At 36.5% G+C, this 24,387-nt stretch overlaps 2 protein-coding genes across 2 annotated transcripts in view; one reads left to right on the forward strand and one right to left on the reverse strand.

Annotated features, from left to right (window-relative positions):
• smyd3 (SET and MYND domain containing 3) overlaps positions 1–15,595 on the forward strand; it is a 36,320-nt gene extending 20,725 nt beyond the window's left edge. Inside the window, exons 6-12 of the mRNA XM_055154313.1 lie at positions 3,610–3,677; positions 6,495–6,597; positions 6,708–6,818; positions 8,181–8,270; positions 8,409–8,581; positions 14,267–14,375; positions 14,446–15,595. Of these exons, the coding sequence (XP_055010288.1) occupies positions 3,610–3,677; positions 6,495–6,597; positions 6,708–6,818; positions 8,181–8,270; positions 8,409–8,581; positions 14,267–14,375; positions 14,446–14,550 (759 nt within the window). The 3' untranslated portion in view covers positions 14,551–15,595. The remainder of the gene's footprint in view (positions 1–3,609; positions 3,678–6,494; positions 6,598–6,707; positions 6,819–8,180; positions 8,271–8,408; positions 8,582–14,266; positions 14,376–14,445) is intronic.
• A 5,066-nt stretch (positions 15,596–20,661) lies between these two features.
• kif26ba (kinesin family member 26Ba) overlaps positions 20,662–24,387 on the reverse strand; it is a 75,563-nt gene continuing 71,837 nt past the window's right edge. The window contains 3 exon segments of the mRNA XM_020938965.2: positions 20,662–21,176; positions 22,336–22,486; positions 23,425–23,690. Of these exon segments, the coding sequence (XP_020794624.2) occupies positions 21,028–21,176; positions 22,336–22,486; positions 23,425–23,690 (566 nt within the window). The 3' untranslated portion in view covers positions 20,662–21,027.

Here is a 24,387-nt window from a genome sequence, read left to right on the forward strand (position 1 = left end):
GCTAAAACAGTGCAGAATGATATATACTTGATACCAGACAACATTGTAGGAATGATATATACTTGACAGCAGATAACGTTTTAGGTAATGAGCTAGTTTTGAATTTTTTTTTTATTTTTTTTTTTATTTTGCCTCGCAGAGTGCTCACTAAACCAGTTTCACACTCTGCTCCCACCTGCACTGCTACTCATCAATCTTCAATTCAACTTTAATCTAAATCCAATCAACAGAAATATTGTGAGTGACAAACAATCAAATGAATGAATCAATACAGACACAAAAGAAAGAGGAATCCTTCCAGGCAAGAATACCTACGCTACGCTTTTGTGCATTATCCATGTGAGGTATCAGCTTGACCTGAAACCATATCAGAATCATCACATATTTTTCCATTTATTTCCTGGTGTTAAGAAATATTGCCTTATTATGTCCAAGCTATAGTTTATGGTATAATCAATTACTAAAAGTGCACCAGCTTCACAGCAAGGATGAATGTGAAGTTGATATCTGCACTATAGTCCTCATTATGAGACTGGGGTAACCTGGATTCTTCATTAATCAGTTTAATCAGTTAATGCGCAAATGCTCTTCCTTTTTTCAGATAAAAATTAAATGAAATAAATAAAGGGCAGTGAAGAGCTCTGTTCAGGACAGGATAGTTAAAAATAACCAGGTAATCTGTGGCAGGAATTCCTATCATTTTAAACAAAGTGGTCATCGCCATGGTTACTGATGGAATATTGTGCAGTAGCCTTTTAGACCTGAATCCAATGAACAGATCTGCCCTAATGGTTTTTAGAAGAGCCGTACCTGAACCTGCAGAGAGATCTTTGAGAGACACTTGAAAAATGTAATTTTTCATAATGGGCTATTGTTGAGTCCTAGCAGAAGAAGTTTATTTACCATCAGTACAGGACCCGGAGACATGAATACTTAAGACATTGTGATAGTATTGTCCATTCCAGTCACTGTCTGGTCTCAGTCTAGCTATGCTTCCATTGTAGGGAGTATTATACCTATCAAGACATAGGTCAACATAACTGTCTGAGCCATAATCATTAGCAATGATCTTAAGTATTATTATTATTATTATTATTAAGACGACGAAGAAGAAGAAGACGAAGGAGAAGAAGACGAAGGAGAAGAAGACGAAGAAGAAGACAAAGAAGAAGAAGACAAAGAAGAAGAAGACGAAGAAGAAGAAGAAGAAGAAGAAGAAGAAGACGAAGATGAAGACTGACAGGAGCAAGCCTCCCAATCTGCACCATGAGCCCTCTGACCATCACCAGCACACACACACCACTTCCATACTAAATAATGTGAGTGAAGTGTCTTAATGACGACACAACAATTTTAACAATGGAGCCCCACTGTGGCACTTGCCAGACCCATCCCTGCTTCGATTCCTAAATCTGATCAGGATTTGACATTAAGTAATGTGTCAGCGGTCATGTCCCATCCCATTGGGTTTGAACTGTGGAAAGAAGCTGAAGTTGAAAGAACTCATTATTTTTATATGGCTAAAATGAATTAGATTTTATCAGACAGAATAATGAAAAGGATTGATGCAAGATTATAGGAGCCTGAAGGCCGTGCTTGCATATCCATTTGCACTGTGGTGTTTGTGTCTATGTGTTAGCATTAGAGATTCAGCAGGCATTTGCCATCCAGTGCTGCAGATGTGGATGTTCTGCTAAATTGATTCTCAACCCTCTTGAGGCCCAGCAAGCGTGAGTGTGTGTGTTTATGAGTTTCTGTGTGTGTGTGTGGATGTTTGTGTGACACAGGGATATGTGCCCAGATCCATGCCCTACCTCTGCTTGTTTAAATTTACTCCACAATCTGTCGCCTCCCCCGTGCTCCACTCAAAAACATGCTTAATGCCCTGTGTGTATTGTGCCACGCCTATCATCCTAACCTGCACTGACTGACTATTAATAAGGTGAAGTCTGCGGGCAAGAGCACCAAAGCCATAAAAATACCTATTTGTAATGCAAATTAAGTGTATGTACAAAATCTCCCAAATTACAAATCCAATTTAACTCATAAAAGGTCCAATAACTTGACAATGTTTGTGTGTGACAATCCCAAGTCTCTAGACCAGTAAATGTGATGTAATAACATTTCTTTAAGTCACTCCTGGACAGAAGATCATCTGATGTAAACCTGTGTGAAATAAATGTTCAAATATGATTATAATGTTGCCATGATACTAAAACTTACTTTGGAAACAAGTAAAAGGTTTTGAAATACAAAAATTATCATTTTATCATTTTGGCTTTTCAAAACTCAAATGATAATAAAACACTGCTTTTGCCTTTTTATTTCAACACAGATTAGTGTAGTTTATTTAATATTTCATCTAGTCTACTAGTTTTTCTGAAAGGCCCATTTTTATCTTGTTTTCATACTAGATTTAATATTGAGTAGTGTTTTGAATATTTTCTTTCTCAACCCTTCTGAGTTGTAGGGTGTAGACCTCATCAGAAGTAAATTGCACTCACACAGAAACTGAAAAATGGTGAATTTGAATCGGAAAAGGAAAAAAATCACTTTTTTCATGCTTAATAACTGTACAGTGACTGTCAGCTGTTACTCACACTTGATCTATTGTAATTAGTTTAACATCTCCCTATATGAGATGCGTCCTGTTCCATATTTTATAACGGCTCTTATGGCAGACATAGATAGATACCGATGAGCACAACTGAATTACAATGACCTAGTGTTTGTGAAATGAACAGATTGACTGTGTATGAGATTCAGCACTGGGGAGATTTTACCATAGATTTAGTTTGTAATATGTTTCCTCCTGTCAGTGAAATCCCTTGTTTTCCCAGGAGGCCTCAGCTCTAATGGTGTTTATTAGAGTGAGGATTCAAATGAAATCATTGCGTTGGTGCGGTGATTTTTAGCCGGATGGAAAACATCTGTCTGCTACTCCCCTTTAAATCTTGGCATCCATCTTTGCGCCGATAGATCCCTTGTCTTCTTAATGTGACATGTGAATACTGATGCTCCCTGCAGTTATAGTTATTTATCTACTCACACACATTTTCCCACAAACACGATTGTTTACAGCAGCTGGACCAGATCAGTTATAGACACTTCAAACACATCAGCTTTTTACCCCCTTCATTTTTACTTGGTGCTTTGTTAAAATGTGTTTTATGTCTTGTTTATTTCAGCTCTCCCATCTTCTTCCTTTAAAACAACTCTTAAATGTGCTTCTTCATTCAGTTATTTACGCACCACCTAAAATTTTAAATGCGAGTTATGTGCGCTTTTCAAATTACTTCCTAATTAACAAAGCTAGTTTCTTGTTATTGTCAGGTTTTCTAAACTGCAGGGGCCACCCATGTAAGTTTGCTTTGAGGTTTAATGAGAGAGAGGTCCTGTACTCAGTCACATGAATAAGTCTTCATTTTTTTCCCTTTTTTTTTTCTTAACACATAAAGGGAAGAAAAAAAATAAGTGATTAAGATAACTTAGATTCAAAGTCACTGGTCTGTTACTAACATTTCTCCAAACTTTTAATTCAACAAGCATATTTAACAGGTATTATAAATGATAGAAAAAAGAGTTTGGTTTCTGTCTTTTTTTTTACAGGTGACATGCAATTGTTTCACCATCAGTGACGGGGAGCTGCAAGAAATCGGAGTAGGCCTGTATCCAAGGTAACGCATAAACAAACCTGAACATCAAACAGCCTCATTAATTTCAATCATCCTCGTAGTTTTTGTTGGATGTAAAAGGATTAAAGTTTGTGGTTTACTATAAAAACAGTAAATTTAAATATAGTTTTGGAGATCACTGAGATCAGTGCAGCATAGACAGTCCCACCTTCTTGTAATGTTCACTTTGAAAGTCAGACGCACTCCCCATCGCTGTCTTGACACTTCTTTGAAGTAAGAGGGAGTGGTGGGGAAAGGCAAAGAAATGTGTGGCAAAAAGTAGAAAATTAATCTTGACAGAATATTTTAACAGTGTTTGGGGAGGATAGCGCATGCCAGTGACTCCTAATGAAATGCATTTCTTGTGTATTGTAATACTGATCCAGGCAGCACAGTGCAGTAATCCCTGTTCTGAGACCTGGCTGAAGGGACTGGGGTGTGGGCCTGTCGGAGCACATGTTGTTAGTGTTTATTTGAGTTTATCTGTGGAGGGATGTCACAGAATCAAATGAGTCTGAATGATGTGTCACTGTACAGGGCCATCTGTGTGATAATTCAACCATAAGTATTGGCCTGTTCAGTGGACGCTCAGGGTGGATTCATATTTTGGGTTGCCTAGCAACCACGGATTAGCCAAGAAACAGAGGATTGCTCTGATGGGAGTATACCCTTGTTTTATATGACAAAGTCTAATATCTTAGTGTGAGTTAAAATTTTTTAACACAAACTCCAATTTTTCATTTGAGATGTAACAATAAATACTGAACTGTAAATTGTAATTTGCATGATTTATAACAAGTTTTATTGCAGGCTGTTAGATTGGTTAGGTTGGTTGTTTCTGTGTAACTAATTATTACTAAAAGATGGGATTTTTCATCTTTTTTGGGTCACAGTTCACTTTCTTGCTGAAAAGATGCCACAGCACACCATCCTCTGTAAACATTATCAAATGAGAAAAAGATGTGATGGTCGTTTTGATATCTTTCTGGTACTAAGCTGTATTATTACATTCATTAACAAGGTGAACCAGTTAACTGAGTTCAAATTGGATTTTTTTCCCCAAAGCACACCTGGCAATCCCTCCTGGTGCACTGGTTTAAAATCAATGAGTTATGCAGAAGTCAAAATATAATTTCACACTGACCAAAGAAATTTGAGCATTCTTGTCTTACACACTTGTCATTGTAGTGTAAGCAACACTTAGTTAAAGATAGTGTGGCGCAATATAATAATGTGCAGTGTGATTGTGGTAATTAATCTAATTAGTATGCAAATGAGGAGCTCTCCGTCAGATAAAAGCGCCGTTTAGAGGTTTGATTTCTACTTGATATTCAACCTGCAGCATATCTGCTCCACAACAAAGACCGGAGGTTGGCAAACACACTCCGTCTCTATCAGCTGCGTCCAATCTTTATGAACATAATAAATAAGGATATGATAAATGAGAGAGGCACTAATGGAAAGACTGATAAAACACACAAAGCTCTTCAGGATTAGCCAAGTGTGCACTCAGACTAGCTGCCATTCTATAGTCTATATAGTCTATAGTCACTTGAGTCCTTTTTTAAATAAAAGACATTTCAGTAGCTACACTCCCTTATATTGACTAATTATATAATATCTTCACAGCATTATATAGAACCATAATGTTTAATGGAGGTTATGATGATAAGGCCTAATATCTCAGAGAGAGAGAGAGAGAGAGAGAGAGAGAGAGAGACTATGCTTGTGACTTACAGTATTCAGTTAAGTGAAAAAAAGTGTAACATTTGCCAAATCAAATCAAACCAGTCTAATTTTAGACCAATGCCAGAACATTAGGTAGCTCAAAATATATGAAGTGCTCAATTCCTAACAAAAAATGCTTTAAAATGTATTGGTTTGCTTTTGATTACAGGGAATATATAAGAGAAAACTGTTTCTCTTAGTGACTAGGCCCTTAAACTAGCTATAGTATGACAAAAATCTGCATGTTAACAATTATGAGTTTACCTGCCCTCCATATTCTGCCTATTGAGTGTTGTGATGCCCTTCGAAACCCAGAAAATAGTCCGTGCTCTCAGTCTGAAATTATATTATGTGCTATTAGAAAAGTCTAGCCAAGGATCAAATCCTTGTACTATGTTTGAGTCTGTACGGCACTTTGGTATTCTGAATGACACAAAATTTGACTGAAGATCTGCTCTGATTTTGTCAGACTTTTGCACGGTTGCTTAAAGTGTTTAGAGTTTTCCCAGTTCGTCATCCTCAACAAGTAGGTACAGGATCCCCTCATCCCCGTGTTTAACCCTTTGACAGCCCCACAGATGAGTGATAAAGACGTAAACATGGCTGTCACTCTGCTGGTGCCGCTGGATTGGACTCCGGTCTTAAGGGATCTAGTGTAGGGATTTCGCTCCTCGTGTGTTGTCTTTCCTTCCAGAAATATGCGGATGCCAATTACCATTTCTGTCGGCCATGGTCTGTGTAAAAAGCCCTGAAGAATTGGACATGTGGAAGATGTGTTTGTTGAATTTTAAACTTTACTGAGATGCGTAGCAGCTTGAGTTTCTATTGTTTGACGGTCTTATCACTTTTATCTGTGAATTTCTGGAAGCACTGTAAACAATGTGGATCTGAGTTGAGATACTAACTGTTTCTGAATAATGCAGAACTGGCCAAGAACTGTTTTTTGTATCATCTATGTCCTTTTTGATTATTGTCTTTTATAGAATAGATAGTCAGAAAAAAAATAATGAAATACAGTTTGGGATGTAGCAGCAATAAAGAACTGTTAAAACTTTTATTCATATTGTCTTTTTCCTACTTTTTGTTGTCTAGTTTATCTTTATTAAATCATGACTGTGGACCAAACTGTGTGATGGTATTTGAAGGAACCAAACTCCATCTCAGAGCTGTTAAAGATATCAAGTATGGCGACGAGGTTGGGTATCTAATAAATTACTTATTACATATTACAAAAACATATTTCACTATTTGTATATGTTACTACTTCAAGTATTTTGTGCAAATAATCCCTCTTCTCGTTGTCAGCTCACTGTAAATTATATTGATCCATTGGAGCTTGCGGATCTTCGTCAGAAGCAACTGGAAGAGCAGTACCATTTCACCTGCACCTGTCATCGATGCAACTCTAGAGACAAGGTATGATCTAATTTCTAACTGTATGTATATACACAGTACAAGTACAATAATACTATTACCACGGTTTAATTACATTGCCACATCACTGGACACATGCAGGATATTTTTTCTTTGTGTCTCATTATTGTTACCTTATTTTAAGTTGAATGTCGTATAGGCAGACATATTTGCATAATAACTCAACAATGTACAATATTAAAAGTAATCAGTTGCAGTGAAATGTAATTGAACATTATAATCACACTCTTGGAGCTTGTAATTATTTTTCTATCAACAAGAACAGTGCAATATACTTTCAGACAAAAATTTGAAATTAATTTAATTATTGTGCCTATAGTACATGAACTCAACATTTACAACAATGCTCAATGATTTTGAGGATTTGTGTCTTAAAGGTGCATTATGTAGCTTTTCTAGTGCAGGGTTTGTAACCCGCTTGTCTCCATGGAGATGTTATTGCTTCACCTAGAATCTTTCACTTATCTATATGGAGGCAAGCAGATGATACTGATGCAATGATACCACCAGGCCAAGTTATAGGTGCTGTGACTCTACTCACAGTAAGAAAACACTTTTAAGGAATTTAAATTTTTAATTGAATATCATAGATCAGTTTAATGCCATACTGTGGACCATAGCATCTTCAAGGAAAGTAGACCATCCACTAGAGGACACAAAGTGCAAGTGTTTTACAGTTTATAGGAGCAGCTTTACTCTGAGCACTACAGTGTTTCCACTTCAGACATTTGAAGCACTCAAAGGTGGATTTCAGATGACTTTTCACAGGCCAGCACACACAGACATGTTGACTTAGACACTGGATCAGAGCCTTGATGTTACACTATAGGCTTCTCCAATCTTTGCTCTTGTGCCTTGGCCCTCACAGTGGCTCTTATCGCTTGCTCCCCTCCCCTTCCTGTGTGCCCGTCATGCTCCGCCTATCCACATACCCCCCATCACTCTCCTGTATCCCAACTGAAAAAATGGAAAAAAAAACATGAGAGAAAGACAAGATAAAGATTTCTTATCTGTCTTCCAGCTTTAGTGGCTACTGTTAAAATGAACCTGGCTCATGGTTTTGTCTGAACTTTGGTCAGGACAGATACACATTGTTGTTCAGTCTTTGATATTGGGGGAATAATGGTATATGTGAAAGGGTTATGACCTTATGCCGTCAGGGTAATAGACTTAAGTCCAACATGTTCTGGCAAGTAGCAAAAAACGAAAAGCTAAAAAAGCTACCACAACAAGTATTTTAAATTGTGGACCATTATTGGGGAAAATAAGATGCTTTGCTATTATAATTAATGGAAGTCTGTTGCGTTATGATGACACAATAAATCTGTTTTGCTCATTGTCCAGGATGCACTCATGTTGTCTGGTGAAGAAGCAACATGGCATCCTCTTAAAGATGCTGTACCCAGACTGGATGGACTGAGAGCAGAGTCAAGTATCCTTTCAATGTTGAACTTAAAAGACATTTAAGAATAATTTTCAATAATTATTGACATAATACACTATGGTTTCTGTGTTTAATTTCATATAAAAATGACATGCGTTAGTCAGATGCCTTTCCTTATTTTATTGTACAGACTGGAGCTTGTAGACCTGTGTAAGCAGCTACTGTCCGCTGCCGGTGACAACGTTCCAGATGAAAACCTGTACAAACTCAAAGTGACAGATTCAGCTTTAGATGCCTGTGTTCAGCTTGGACTGTGGGTAGAAGCTTTATCCTTTGGGCTGAGGACACTTCCAGTTTACAGGTACACAAGACACTAGTTTGAGCAGCATAATGTTATCCATGTAAAGTCCAGGACAGTCTTATACAGTAATGTTGACGCATACTTCAAAACATACCCTTACAATCGAACAAGGCTGTAGACAGGGCTGCCATTTGTCACCAATTCTGTTTGCAATATTCATTGAGCCTTTAGCGCAGTGGATAAGGCAAAATACAAACATAAAAGGCATCAAGGTGAAAGGCATGGCACAAAAGATTGCACTATTTGCAGATGACATTCTAATTTACTTAACAAAACCAGCAGAATCAATTCCAGAGCTATATAAAACTTGGGAAAGCATTTGGTTACAAATTAAACCCTCATAAAACTCAGGTGCTGACATTCAATTATAAACCGGAATACGATATCAAGAAATTATTTAAAATTAATCGGGATATGGAATCAATGACATATTTGGGAATAAATATTCCCCAGAAAATAGAGAGAATAAATGCCACAAATTATGATCCATTAATAGCTAATGTAAAGAAAGATTTGGACAGGTGGAGCTTGATACCTTTTCTAGGAATTCTACAAAGAGTAGAATCTATTAAAATGATCATATTGCCCAAACTGTTATACCTGTTCCAAACTATACCTACTGATCCAGCAAATTCTATGTTTTTAGAACTGGACAAGTTGTTTTCAAGATATATCTGGGAGGGGAAAAAAACTCGAATTAGGTATAAGACTCTAACTAACGCAACTAAACAAAAATGAAGGAGGCCTGTCTCTCCCAAATATGAGAAACTACTTTAAAGCAGCTCAGCTAAACCCACTAGTAGACATATGCAACCCATCTTATACAGCTAACTGGAAAGAAATAGAATGTACAACAGAAAATATACCACTACAAGCAGCTACAGGAAATATAAACCTATTGAACAAATTAACTGATGTTAACCCTTGGTCGAAAACTGCAATTAACATTTGGTCAAAATTAGTCAAAGATTACAAAGAAACTTGTTTGATGATTAGATGGATTGCATATGACGAAGACTTTACCCCAAACTTAGAGGACAAGACTTTTAAAACGTGGTCTGACAAGGGATTAAAGATATTTAATAGTCTATATTTCAAAGGTTCCATGAGAAGTTTTCAAGACTTGAAACAAATTTACAATCTTGAAAACAAAGATTTTTACAGGTATAATCAAACTCGCCATTATTTGGATAAAAAGAATAAAGAACATAGAGAAACCCCATTATCAGGCATAACTCAAATATTCCTGCAATCTTATCAATCAGGTCCAAACAATAAATTGATCTCTAAACTATATAATGAATTACAAAATGCAGAGGGCGATAACTCATTGTATATAAAAGAAAAATGGGAAAAGAAAAGTGAATGCAATATACAAGAGGAAGATTGGAATAAAATTCTAAAGAACATATGGAGGACCACGTCCTCTCCTTACTGGCGAGAATACCTGTGGAAATGCATGGTACGATTCTTTAAAACACCGGCACAAAGAGGTTCAAAGGCGGATACATCATGTTGGAGATTATGTGGGAATAAAAAGGCTGGGCATTACCATGTTTTTTGGAGTTGCCCCAAATTGAATCAATATTGGGAGAAAATTAAACAAAACCTTGATGAAACATTTAAAGTAAAGATCCCTTTGAATTTTGAAACTATGTTTTTGGGCAAATGGTCAGATGACATCAAAGGAATAAAAAAATATATGTGGAACATTCTGCTGGTTGCAAGTAAAAAAGCAATAACCAAAAAATGGATGAGTGACAAACTACCGAACTTGGAGGACTGGATTAACATTGTCGAAGACATTTCACAAATGGAAAGATTGACACTCACACAAAGATTGGAATATGACAGGTATGAGGAAGGCTGGAAACCATGGAAAGACTTTATCAACACCTGAACATGATATAAAAAAAAAAAAAAGGTGACAGTCCCTGTGCACTGTGTTCAAATGTTCTTTTTTTCCCCTTGTTTTTTATTTTTTTTATTTTATTTAAACTTCTTTGTATCTTTAATGGAATAAGGGAAGGAGAGAAAAAAATCCATACATCAAAGAGAGATATGTGAAGAGAAAAAGAAAGCAAATTGTTGTACTGTCTGTTGTCTTGTCTCTATTTAATTGTTAATACAAATTTGAATAATAAAAAAAAAAAAACATACCCTTACAGATATAGGCTGGTACTCATTCAGAAGATTCCAGATGGTGTTTTGTTTTAGCCAAGAAAATCATAGTCTTTTGAGTTTGAACTCCCAGGAGATGTTTATTTAAGGAACAATGCACTAATTGATGTACATTCTTGCAATTGTCAAATGCATTTTTAAACATACAATCATTTCTAATCATCAATCATACACTTGGGACTTTTTAACTGAGAGGTCCACACCCAGTCCTCTGTCAGAAAAAGTATATGATTTGGAGCAGATTTTTGACTCTGAAGGAACAAATTGGCTTGGGATTAAAAGCTAGCTTGTTTATTTTCAGGAAATTACAACTGAAAGCCATTTCTCTTTGATTTTAATGAGTCAAAAGACAAAATAAAATTGAAGTGTAAATAGAGATTGATCGATACATGTGATTCTTTTTTTGTCATTTTGCCCAGTCCTAACAAGCTGGTAAAATACTTAAAGTTCATTTCCTGACTTCCCTCTCACCTAGATTCTAACAGCTCCTGCAAACTAACACAACAAAATTACCTAAATTACCACAAGACACCGAATAATCAAGGTCAAGGAGTATGTCAAATATCTCTGCAAGGTAAACTGTAACGAATATTGTGTACAGCATAATAGGAAGTCTAGTAAATGTGGATATTGGATTCTACTGAATGGGTGAGTGAAGTTACCAAGAGCAGAGCAGTTAAAAATGTGAGAAACCAGAAAATTGGGCAAGACTGTTGAATACGTGTGGTGAGTGAGAAGTCTGTTTATCAAAGGTGTCTGAGGGCAGAGTGGACAGACTGCATGAAAAAGGTGGAGCTAAAGTGATATTGAGGTGAACGCTGAGGAGTGAAGTGAGTGTGAGAGATAAGCATTGGAGGAGGAGGTGTTTTTTTATTCAACGGTCTTCCTCTAGGCTCTACAGATCTACAGCTCGGAGAGGAGATCGCTGCTGGAGACTTGTACTTAACTCATTTCTTATTCTTTTTTTCTCCCACTCTCTTCGATGGTTATTTTCCAGTCCTCCTCTTGCAGTTTGTGAAGCATTAGTGTAGCTCTTACACCTGCTGCAGACTGCTCCATACACACCAGGCTTATTGGGTGAAACCATGCCAAACACATTCCAATGCAGACATATATTCATGAATACATCAATGCTTTCACACCTGCAGAAACACGTACGCAAAGAGATGTCTGAGGATATTTGCCTGTGCACTGACTACATGTCTCACTCTCACATATATATCAACATTTATTTGATCTGAAGCTGTGATTTTATTTTTCTCTTAGTCCAATATTATTTCCATTAATGATTTATTGATTGAGTATCTCATAATATTCAGTTTCTTGACTGAGCAGTTTGTGGATTAGTGACTTAGCTCAAAAAGCAATAGTCAGCATAAGATCTCAAATTCTCAACTATTATGTCCATCTACAAATCTTGAAGTGTGGTGGAAAAAACTGTAATTTCTTGGCAGGAGGAGTTTGCTATGGCTGGCTGGAATAGAAATTAATCATGTAAACAATATGCACCATTACACATTACAGCGAGAAACTGTAACATATAAACACATGGTTAGTGGATTCTTTATGCTCTTGCAATCAACTGCTTTGTGCCCTGAATACGGAAATACTCTGACTAGATCTGGCAGGATAGGGATTATTCTTATCAATGGGTGTCCCAATACATCTCTGTCTGGTATGCCTTATTTGTGTTTGTAGTGTTGACAAGGATAGGATTTTCTCCAGGTAGGTGTTATTGCTTCTTCTGGGATGGTTCACTGTATGGCATTAAACCTTCCTATCTTCATGGAGACCAAACCAGACCAAGTTACAGGTTAGAGCTGTGGAGAGACAGAATGCCTGTTTTTATAATTAATTTTGAGCTATAAAACCTCCTGTAACTTAATAAATGTAAGTCAGACCTATTTAATGTCATAGTGTGGAACATTGCAGGCAGAGCAATGACATATCGATAAAAACAAGGAGGAGAAGGACCCCCCAACCAAAAAGTTACAACGTGCACCTATAAAGATGTTACTTTTTTACTGGTAGATCACATTTTGCTCTCTTATGCACAAAACAACTTCTTGTACCAAATGCATACATTTTTTGAAGTCTCTTCTCCTGGAAAAAGGCAACAGAACTCAAGATGGAATATTAATGTTATGTAAATTGTGGTCTTAAAGTTTATGCAAACCATAATATAATTAGTATGGTCTGGAGTAAAATCACAAGATCACAAATTTAATTAACATTATAACCTATTATTCATGTAGGGATTATGTTGTTGATCTTTCACCTTCTTTTTAGGTGTGTTTATAATAATCTTGGTCCTCTTATAATTACAAGTGTATAAATTATAAGTAGATACAGTTTGCACAAATGGCGTATTAGCACTGAGAGGAAAATATAAAGGTAAATCTTGCAGTGATTTCAAGAGGTTAATTAACTTGAACACGGACAAAGTAGAAAAAACGTTTATAAATTCATGAATTAGGTTATAACGTCGCTCTTAATTTTTGTTTACATTTAACTGGCATGAGTGTGTTTGAAAGCCTCTTGAGGTTTGTTTACTCTGCATTAAATCTTCTAATTACTCCAGCTTCTAAAAGGTGAAGTGGTTTTACAAGAACCTATTATTTTTCGTACATGTTTGAATATTTATATCCCCGCCTCTCTTTGTTTATACCACTTTTGTGCTCTGTGGAGGAAATGAGTTGATTTTTTTTTTTTTTATTGTGAGATGAGATGAAGCCTGACTTACTGTGCTTGGTCAGCAATGTTTAAATGTCTCATAATGTGATGTTAGTGATGTGGAAATTTTCAATCTGTATAAAACACAAATGAGAACATAATTGTAAGACATTGTAATCAACGGTAGAATAAATTTTTCCCTTTACAAGCCATAACATAATGAAATGTGATGACTGTTGATGTAAATGTTCTTGTTGCTATCTTCTTTAAAAGGGAACACTAAATTTTATACACTCATCACTATCTTACTAAAAGTTTTGATTATGACTCATTCATGCATGCAGGCCAGTACAAGTAATTCCGTGTTGGCCTGCATTTTAGGTTTGAGTGTTCAGAAAATGTCTCTTTTCACCGACCCCCTATCTCCACCCACGGATTTGTACTTTGTTGTGATTGTTTGAAAAATGAAGAGAGTTATACACATATAAATATATGAACATATAAATGAAAATCTGTTGCTAAATTGAAATGCCAGTATGCAAAGAAAGTCACTGTACCCGTTTCTATTACTACCCATTTTAGATCAATATTGCGGATTACATTGATGCTCTACTTGTATTTTTGTTTAATATTAAGAACCAGAGCATATGTCTTTAATGTTAGTGGTTTAAATATACAACCACAACTATAAACCATACAATTACTTTTCATGATTTTATATACAATATACTATCACTTTTAACACCAATTTCTACAGAAAATACACTTAACTTTTATTGTTTTTTGTTTAGTTTTGGAGTTTATGTGTAATTTTCTTTCTTTTTTCCATAGAATATACTTTCCTGATCCACATCCAGTCCATGGGGTGCAGTTGATAAGAGTTGGGAAACTGCAGCATTATCTTGAACATGTCTCTGATGCTTTAGACACATTCAAACAGGTACAGTATTTTACACATTTTTATAATTTAAATTTAAACCAAACTTATCGTGGTTTATTTTATTTTTAAGGCCTTTGAAATCCTGAAAGTGACCCACGGAGACGCTCATCCCTTGACTTGTGAACTTAAAATGAAGATGGAGGAATGTCACTGTGAATTAAATCAGCGACAATAAAAACAAAACAAACTGTATTTACTGTTCTATTACTATTAATGCACTTCCTACAGTTGCTTGAAAAACATTTTCGCTACCATTATACCTCTGTTAACAATATTTTAATAATGAATATTTTACACTTGACCTCTCTATTTACTCTTTTATTTGACAACAGATGCTACTTTTTAGAAAAGCATGTTTAAGTTGGTTTCAGGGCTATGTATTTAAAATTTAACTGTGTAGTGAGCCCAGTGTCTCACGTTCTTTAATCTACACATACCATCTGGCTGACTGACGGTTTGCCTGTAGTGTCACTGTGTGCTTGAATGCAGTTATGTTTTCTTTGTTAAGTCGGGCTCTCCAAACAGCCATCTTTGCTCTGTACATATCCCTCACACAGACTTCCCACAGTAATCCCTGCTTTGCTCGGCTCCTGCATTGGTGTGTGCCTGCCTTTATAAGTGCTGAATGTCTGGCCTGGTATGCACTCCTGTGTTACTCTCTCTCACAACTTCCCCGTGGTAATCCCAAAGTTGTCCCGTCTGCAAACCGATGACACCATTTCCTCCTCTGTGTGCCTCTGTGGTTACAAGGGATTAAGGCTATATTAGGTCTGCTTTAGAGCTGGGAATAATAGGAGACTTTTTCGGACATTTCTTACCTATTAGTCACTGCTCTAACTAATATTTGACCTAGATTGATGCAGCATTTGTTTGTATTTTATGCACCATGTGACCTGTCTCCATGGAGATAAAGCTTTTTCTACAATGTTTCATAGTCCTGTTCATGCACAAGCAGGTAACACCAAGATACAGGGTTCTTTCAAAAGACAAAACAAGCAAACTAACTGAACAGTGCAAGTTATAAGTTATCATTTTAATTCCATACTGTGAAACATGCAAAGCGATCATCTCCATGCACCAGCACCAGAAAGTTACACACAATGCACATGGAGCTTATCTACATTATTTGGCCTTTGGGGAGTTTGTCAGTGATAAAAAATAATGGCATAAATAATCAGGAAGAAATCAGGCATTTGTTATCACAACACAGGACATGCATTTTTTAGTATTTTGTTTTGTCAAAATGCTGGTTGCTTGATAGGATCTGTTAAATGTAATGTAATGTGTGATTTTATTAGTTTCCGCATTATGGAGTTATTGATGGATCCACTATAGCGCTGAGTAACATTTGTGGTTGAGTATTTCCTGGCAGGGTTAGCCCTCAGTGTACTCTGAGTGAGACTGAATGGTGTCTGAATGAGTGGAGTGGAGGAAGTCCTGTCTGTTGACTACTGCTCTATCTGCTTCAATTACTCACTTGCTTTTTGTCAGTGCCCCTTTCTGTCCAGCCTCTTCCACCTCATAATGTCCATCAAATTAGATTTACCACTTACCCACAACTCCCTGCTCTCTCCACTGTTCACCGCCTGTCAGTTCTTTTTTATAAATTAAATCCACTGCTGGCAGCCAATCACAGGGAGAATACCATGGAGCTTATTTAGTCTAGTCTTTACACAAGACACTTTCAATTTTCACTTTCGAAACCTTGCCACTCTCTCTGCTTTAACTCTGGTGTATGAATCATTCTTGTACGCGCTGCCCTTTTTTACACAAAGGAGCAATCTGCAAAGGGGTCATGCCATCATTATAACATAATGGGATCTTAATCTCTCATTAATCTCAACTGAATCAAGGCTTCATTAGGAATTTCAACAAATATACAGTCAAGAGAATGCTCTCTTGTGTGCATCAAGGTAAATTATTTTACTTTAGGCAAGCAAGTGTGTCAAGTTGAGTGGTCAGTTTATCCTTTTTCTCTTAAAGCTCTTATTCAAATGACTGTAAAAAGGTGGTATATGTAACTCTCATTGTCATCTTGATTCCATTATGAAATCCTGGAGGATTGATCCTGCAGAGATGGCTGATATTACGAGCTCCTGTCAAATGAAACGCAGGAGAGATAAGTGAAATGGTGGAGACATCCAGACACAGGTTTTTTATTCAGGTTTAACATACTACTCACTAGTCCTTTTCATCTCTGGGTCTCATTTAAAGACACTCCGTGCAATTTGTCTGGTGGTGATTCCCATAACCGTGTTTATCTCTGTGAAGATGCGATTACTTTGCTGGAATGTTCCACCAAATGACATTAAACTTATGGTTGAGCAATAAAACACTTGCAAACTGTATAAATGCTAGACAAATATCTTGAAACACATTTGTTCTGACTGTGTGCAAGGACACCTCATCACCACATCAGTCTCTTGTTGTTTTTGCTACTTATTTTGACTTTATTATTACCATTTATATTTTTGCTTTTTGCCATTATAATATATTGTGATATGTGAGCTACTGTGTCCACATAATGTACCTTGTGGATCAGTAAAGTCTAATCTAACAAGTAACAAGGTCTGGAAGCATCACCTGCTTGTCATCATGGAGATAAGTTGCCATATCAGGATTACATTCATGTATTTTCTCTTTTATACTCTACTTTTCTTTGTGAAGTGAAATTACTGTGATTCTACAGTGTGATATTTTACATTCCAATTGCTTGCAACTCAGATTTTTCCTTTGTATTATCACAGCTGCTTTTTCTGTTAACCTGTCTTCTGGCCTCTCCTTTTGACCAAATACTTTTCTCCTATCCTCTTGTCATACGTCCCCTGGTCTCCTCCCTGCTCCGCTCTTGGTTTTGGCAGTGTGCAGTGATCAAAGCGCACTCAGAGGGCATGGTATCACACTGAGAGCTGCCTACAGCAAAAACACCACACATCACACCAGCACAAAGGAGAGTGTACTCATCCGGACAATGAAATACTGTAAGGAGAATACAGATGTGCTCTTTACTTTGTATTGCACCATTTTATTTGTATATTTCTGGACTTTTAAGAGAGACACGCAGTTGGTGGGCAAGACATTTCGCAGATTGTAATGATCTGGGTTATGTGTTACATGTGAGTCACTGTCCGTTTTTGATAACTGAGCCATAACAGAAAATTGAAAAACAAATGTGAATATTTAATGGGCATTATGTAACGATTTGCCTGAAATGTTCCATGGTAGGACATTAAACATATCCATCCAGCTTTTATTCATTACGAGTGTTTGTATTGCTCAAAAATACAATAATTCCTTCTGTGAATAGGGGCGACTCTCCACAGATCTAAACTGTAATGTAGCATAGTGCTGTAACCTGCTTGTCTCCCTTCATAATAGATAAGTTTAATCTATACTGTGGAACATTTTAGACAACACAATAACATTGGAGATCAGTAGGCAGCAGACCCAAATGTTATGCAGCACACCTTTAATTGCTTTCTCTGAAACGTTCCACAATATGGCAATAATCTATCTTGCATCTAATCAATTACAGCTGTTTTTATTGTTTAAAACACCTTGAAAAACACATATATATACGTATATATATATACGTATATATGTATATGTGTGTATATATATATATATATATATATATATATATATATATATATATATATATATATATATATATATATATATATATATATATATATATATATATATATATATATATATACATACATATATATGCTTATGCCTGTCTCTATCTGCCTTCCTTAATAGAGCAGTTTTACCCATATGGATTATTTTATTACCCCAGATGCCCAACCTGACAAAGCCTCTACTTATTCTGGTTTGGCTCAAAGCATACACTATTGTGTTTTGAATTGCTGACGTGCCAAGCTACTATCAAATTCTGCTTTATTCTCTTTAGTATTAATTGCCATTCCTGTCTTCTCTATAAATTAACTCATATTATTGCATGTCTTAGCGTTAGCCAGACAGTGTGATTATTGAAGCTTGAAGCCAGCCCTCAACGCGGCGTGAACGTCTGGTGTGTGCATCTGTCGGTTTGGTGCAGAAAAAGATGGAAGACTCACTCATGTCAACTCTTCCAATACATTCCTTTATTTACATCCCTCCATCTGCTCTCCTGTCTGCACAATGTGTCAGGCCTCATTTCCAAAAACTGCAAGTCTGTACTCTGGTCTTAAATCACAAAAGCGCTGCATGTTTGTTCACTGTATCCCTCTGTGAAAGTTAATTTACAATGGGTCATTGTGAATAGCACTAACAATATTTGTCATTGCTGTAAATACAACTGTTGTGGGAAACATGGCCAGAAACAAACATTGACATATTCATTTTCTAGATGTTTAACATGCTGTGTGTGGGGCTAGAGACGCACTCATGTCACATTCATAGAGTAATGTGCCAAAGTACCGAGAGCATGTTGTTGTATTGAGCCATAGTGGTAGAAAGTGCTCAGTGACCAATCATTTGTTTTGAGTAAAAAGATTGTACAGTATTGTTTTTTTTCTCATCTGAAATTAGAATTCCTATTTATTTGGTTAAGAAAATATTACAGACTTTGCAATGTTTGTTTGATAATATCAGACATATAAATACAATCCACATTTCCTTTTTTCTTACTTTTGCACATTACTATAACCAATCTTAGAACCTTACAAACGATAGACAAGATGGACACAAGTTTAAAGTCATTGTTGTGCTCTAGATTCTAGATAGTCTGCCTTAATGCATCCGGCGTTAAGAAATATTGCTTGGGAAATAAAGTGCAGATTTTGAACAGATTTGACAATGAAATTTATAAAAACAGATCATATATAGCCACACATAGCATGTTAAATCCAAAATTAGTCTTCACATGAAATTGAAGATGAAATAAATTGTAACTATTCCCTCCAAAAAAAAAATAAAAAAATGTAACTGATGTAAAAATAGAATATAAAAGAAAGTAAAGGCAAGCCCATATGTAACATGGACATGATAAATATGTACAGGTATTCTATTTAAATGCATAGTAACCCTGAAAATGTAACATGTAAGTAAATAAGGACATCGAAAGTGACTAGCCTACATAAATAAATAAACCATCATTCATGACTAGTGAATGTGAAGTTAAAAGCAGGAGAAGATCAGAGCTATGGTAGCAACAGGATAAGATCATGCTTCACCTGTCTATTTAGCTGTACATGATGGAAAATTAATGACCAACATTTAGAGTTCCCATGAAAAGAGTGTTTTTAATGAGAAATACATGAGCAGATGTCACTTCTCATGCTCAGAGAAACCTGCCTTCTCCTGCTTTTACCTTTCAACAGCAATAAACACAATTACCCAGAATGCTGAGGGTGTAGCGACATGAATAATGCAGAAGAAGCATTGTGGCATTTCAGAGGGACTTTTCCATATATTTATATTTGTACAAAGATTTTGTCATAAACATCTCAAGCACCACAGAACAAATGAGAGGCAGAACCAAGCAGAGACATACACCTCTGATTTCAACTTCACTTTATATTATATAAATGTACTTTTTATATATTATTTTTTTCTATTCTGTCTAACACGGATCAGTGTACATTGCTGTCCGTTTCCAAACCAGGATGAATCATTACAACTCTAAATTGCAGTACCCCATTTATTTATTTGGCTCATTTTCATTCCCTATATCCATTTTTCTACTATATTATGATTGGCATAGTCTCTACAAGGTCCCATTGCACTCAGAAAGATGGATATTTCTTATTACAAAACACACATTTGACACATCATTCACGTTCTTTTAGAAGTGAAACAACACAGTACAAATAACAGACAGTCTGTCCATGAATGTGCTCAACACTAAATTCAGAAAATGCTTTACCTTCAGCTCCTGCACTGAGTGATCGACACATTTCATTGCTTTGTAAACACAGAAAAGCAATCACAAAAGCACCAGGGACTTAAGGAGAGCACACTGTAAGTGTATGTAAGCCTGTGAGGATCAAAACTCAGTAGTGCTCCATTTGTAAAAGAATTCAAGGTAAAAACATCACAAAAGCTTTAATAAACACCTTTTGGGTATTGTAAAACTGCTTTTTGTCCATGTATAATACCCCATTTATTATTAGATTTCATATAGAAACACTGACTCAAGAAAACATCACATTAAAATGGCTGCATTTTTTCATAGGTAATGCTAGCACCATACAGAGGTTGCGCATTTACACAAAGAGACTAAAGGTCACAAGGCACTTAATTTTTATCATTCATTTCTTTGCTTTCTATTGGCTGGGTTTGTTTGCAGCAACAAAAGAAATGTCTTAGTGTCTCTGGACCCACATTTCCTCACAAACTGTAGAAAACAGGCTTCCAAAAGGATGGATCAACTGTCCTCCTTTTGTCGCTTTGAAGTTCTGACAAAAATGGCAATTTTGTTCTTTACACTGTAGCCCACATTTTTGTAATAGTTCCTTGATGGTCTCCTAATCAATTCCAGCAAAGAATAATGCATTGTAGCTGTAATGTTCATATAATGTTCATGGACTGTTCCCAGACATCAGAACGAATGTGTATGGCCACGGTCACTTGAAAAGGAAATATCACTGAATCCATCACTTTGTGTGATAGAATGGGTCATTAAGTTTTTGGGTTTGTCTCTGGTCTACCGGTGCTTGGATGAAACATCAAAGCATGTGATCATCATGAGATGTGCTTTGCAGAAGTTGACTCTGGTCTCCAGCCGGTCTGTTATGATCTCGAGTGCTTGTAGATACTCTAATGAGTCCACCTCATAGACCTGCTGCAGCTCAACTGTAAAAACAATGATACATATTCTAATGCAGACATGTCAAACTCAGGCCCGGGGAGCGAAATTTGGCCAGCAATACAATTATATTTGGCCCATGAGATCAACTTGTATTAGAGCTGGCCCACTGGCTACAGATAGGCTATAGAGACATAATTTATTACCTCCGCCAAGGAGGTTAAGGAGGTTATGTTTTTGCCGGCGTTTGTCTGTTTGTCTGTTTGTTTGTCTTTTAGCAACATAACTCAAAAAGTTATGGACCGATTTTGATGAAATTTCCAGGATTTGTTGGAAATGTGAAAAGGAAGAACTGATTTCATTTTGGGGGTGATCCGAACGAAATCCTGGATTCTGGATCACTTTGAAATTTTAGTTAACATTGTGGTAAATGGGGCCAAAAATTTGGTTTCTCAATATCTCGGTTAATTATTGACCAAACCCCATGAAATTTGACTCAGGGATGGACAATGGGATCCTCTTTCATATTCCAAAGGCTGATCCAGATCTGATCCAGAAGACTGATTTTATCGTAATTTATATAAAAATGGGGGTAGTCCTTGGCGGAGGTCTGTGCTCTCTGAGTGCTTTTCTAGTTTAAAATGTTATTATTTTATATTATGCTTGTTCTGCAAAACTATTATTAAACATTTATTTTAATAAGACAAGGTTTAAAATTACATATCTCAAAAGAAGACAAAATATGCAGATGTTGTTGAAATGTTGTTTCAGTAATTTAATTGCTTAGCGATTTAGTCCCAGTTTTTAATTTTGGCCCTCTGTCAATTTGAGTTTGACACCCCTGTCCTAATGTATCGGTATTTTAGAGGTGCACTAATCCAGCTTATTTTATTTTCAGTTCAGTTATTCTGTGACAATATCCTATACCATTGCAGACACTGTAAAACTTCCTCACTGTTTTAACTATGGCATTAAACCTATCTATTGCCATAGACCAGCAGGTGATACCAGGTGTCTATGTTACAGAATTACGTAACACTATTTTTCTAAACCTATAAACAGCATTAAGCATTTTAAATAAAAGTTAAATATTATAAAACTTTTTGATTTGTCTACCTTAGATCCAATCCAGTATTTTTTTTAATGGAGTCTATAGCTGACAACAGTATTTTATTGGTGCATCTGTATAACATATACTGTACTCACACTCCGTGGTCCATTTGTGTGGCTCGAGCATCAAGTGTTGTTTAGTTTGCTCCAGCTCTTTCTTCAGACACTGGTACTTGGCTCTGACCTCACTGATGCGCTGCTGTCTGTTTTCCAGCTTTTTCAGCTTGGCACTCACGTACACCACCTCCTGATGCACAAAAACAAAAAAAAGATTAAATCACTTTTCCAATACAACACAATGGGGCCTTTCACACTGCTTCTGATACTTTTCTAAGTACTACCTCCCTTCCGACATAAGCTCACAGAGAGTAGGCAGAACAGGAACTGGGGACTGACACACTTTGGAATTTTTTTAGCTTCTTTTCTTTTCTGTTTTTCTTTTTTTATCATTTATTCTTAGACTCAGACAAACTGTAATGACCCTCAAGAGAAACTGCTTTGATAGAGTATCTAAAAAGTTAATAGAAAATAGAATATAAAAATTTTCTTCTTGGTACTTAGGTGCTAAAATCCCAAATGTGCCAGGGACAGCAGATGGAAAATAGCCGATTAAGCCAATTCCAGTAGATCTACAGAAATGTTTATGTGAAAATGTGAACTGCTAAATAAACAAATAAATAAATGCTTGGCACTACTTAACATTCTACCACTTTCTTACTCTGGCGCCTGCAGCTACTGGTCTGCCACTGGCCACTCCTTCACTTGAGCAACTGGGACTTAAATGTTTTTTTTTAGTTGAATGTAAAATCTATATTTCATGTTTTTTTCCTACTTTCCATTTCCCAAAGCCCACAATGCCCTCACTCTGAATACATATAGATTTATGAGTAAAGCAAAAACCTGCATTCATTTAAATCCTGTAGTACTCAGCAAGAAAGTAGAATATTTTATGAAAAAACACACAAAAGAATAATTCATTCAGCTCAGGTTGAATATTAGCTCTGCCTTGTATTAAAACTGTGCTCTAGTAGGTCTCCTCTTGTCTAATTCAGGGCATATGTTGTTTGTCCTCTGCAGTAATTATCTCATATTTTCCCAGAGGCGCCACCTTTCTGTCACCTTTCTAATGCCATGTCTCTCAGTCTGCCCTCTCCTTGTCCACTGTCATTTTTCCTTTCCCCTCACCTTGCTGCCTCCTCTGTCTTTCCTCTTCTGCAGTCGCTCCACATCATCTATCTCATAAACCTTGATCTCGAAGGTCTCAGCAGTAGCTGATGGGACGCGGTGGTTAGTGGAGGCCGGTGGTCCCAGTGGTCCATCTACCCAGCATGCACCTGGGCTGGAGGAGGAAGAGGAAGAGGAGGTGATGGCCTGCTTGGACGAGCGGTGCGATGGGGAGAGAGAGGCCGAGTCCAAGGTGAGAGCTGGGATCAGACGCCTGCGTTGGAGTCCTTACAAAATAAGAGGTAAAACATGGTTAGAATAATTTCAATCAATCATACGTTTTGTATTAAAACCTAGTTTCTGCCTTCTTACTTTGTCTGGAATATTTTATAATGTGGCATTATTTATCATTCTTGCATTTATTCAATTAGATTTTTTTTATTGCTACAAAAGCATGCAGGGCAGCCTCTCTACAGATACTGATCTTTGTATGTGTTGATTAGAGATACGCAAGTCTAATGCCATACTGTGGAACATCCCATACAAAGCAATAAAGTCATCAGGGAGAAAAGTTACATAAAACATATTTTTAAATATTATTTTTAGACTGTATAGAAATGTATTGTATTTTATAGCAATTAATAATTAGCTCTATACATCAAATTTAACCCTTAATTGAATTAAACCCCATTTTAACAGACCAGATCACTACTAGGTTACTATGCTGCAAAGAACTGACTTGCATACAAACAAGTAACTAGCCATGTCAACTTTTCAGAGTCACTGGGTGCAGAAAGATAAAGGGTATGAAAGAAAGTGGTGATTTTAATGAGACTGAGGCTGTCTGTTGGTCTCCGGGCAGAGCAGAAAGGTCAAGCAGAGACATTTGTATTTCATTATGGAGAAGGAGTCAGCACATGAGGGAACTGGAGCTGGCCATGGGATAAGAAGTGCTGGGAAATTGAGTTGGAAAGATAGGAAACA

Source organism: Boleophthalmus pectinirostris, unplaced genomic scaffold, assembly GCF_026225935.1.
Source record: "Boleophthalmus pectinirostris isolate CB_2022bp ecotype Guang Dong unplaced genomic scaffold, ASM2622593v1 HiC_scaffold_19, whole genome shotgun sequence".
Lineage (NCBI taxonomy): Eukaryota > Metazoa > Chordata > Actinopteri > Gobiiformes > Gobiidae > Boleophthalmus > Boleophthalmus pectinirostris.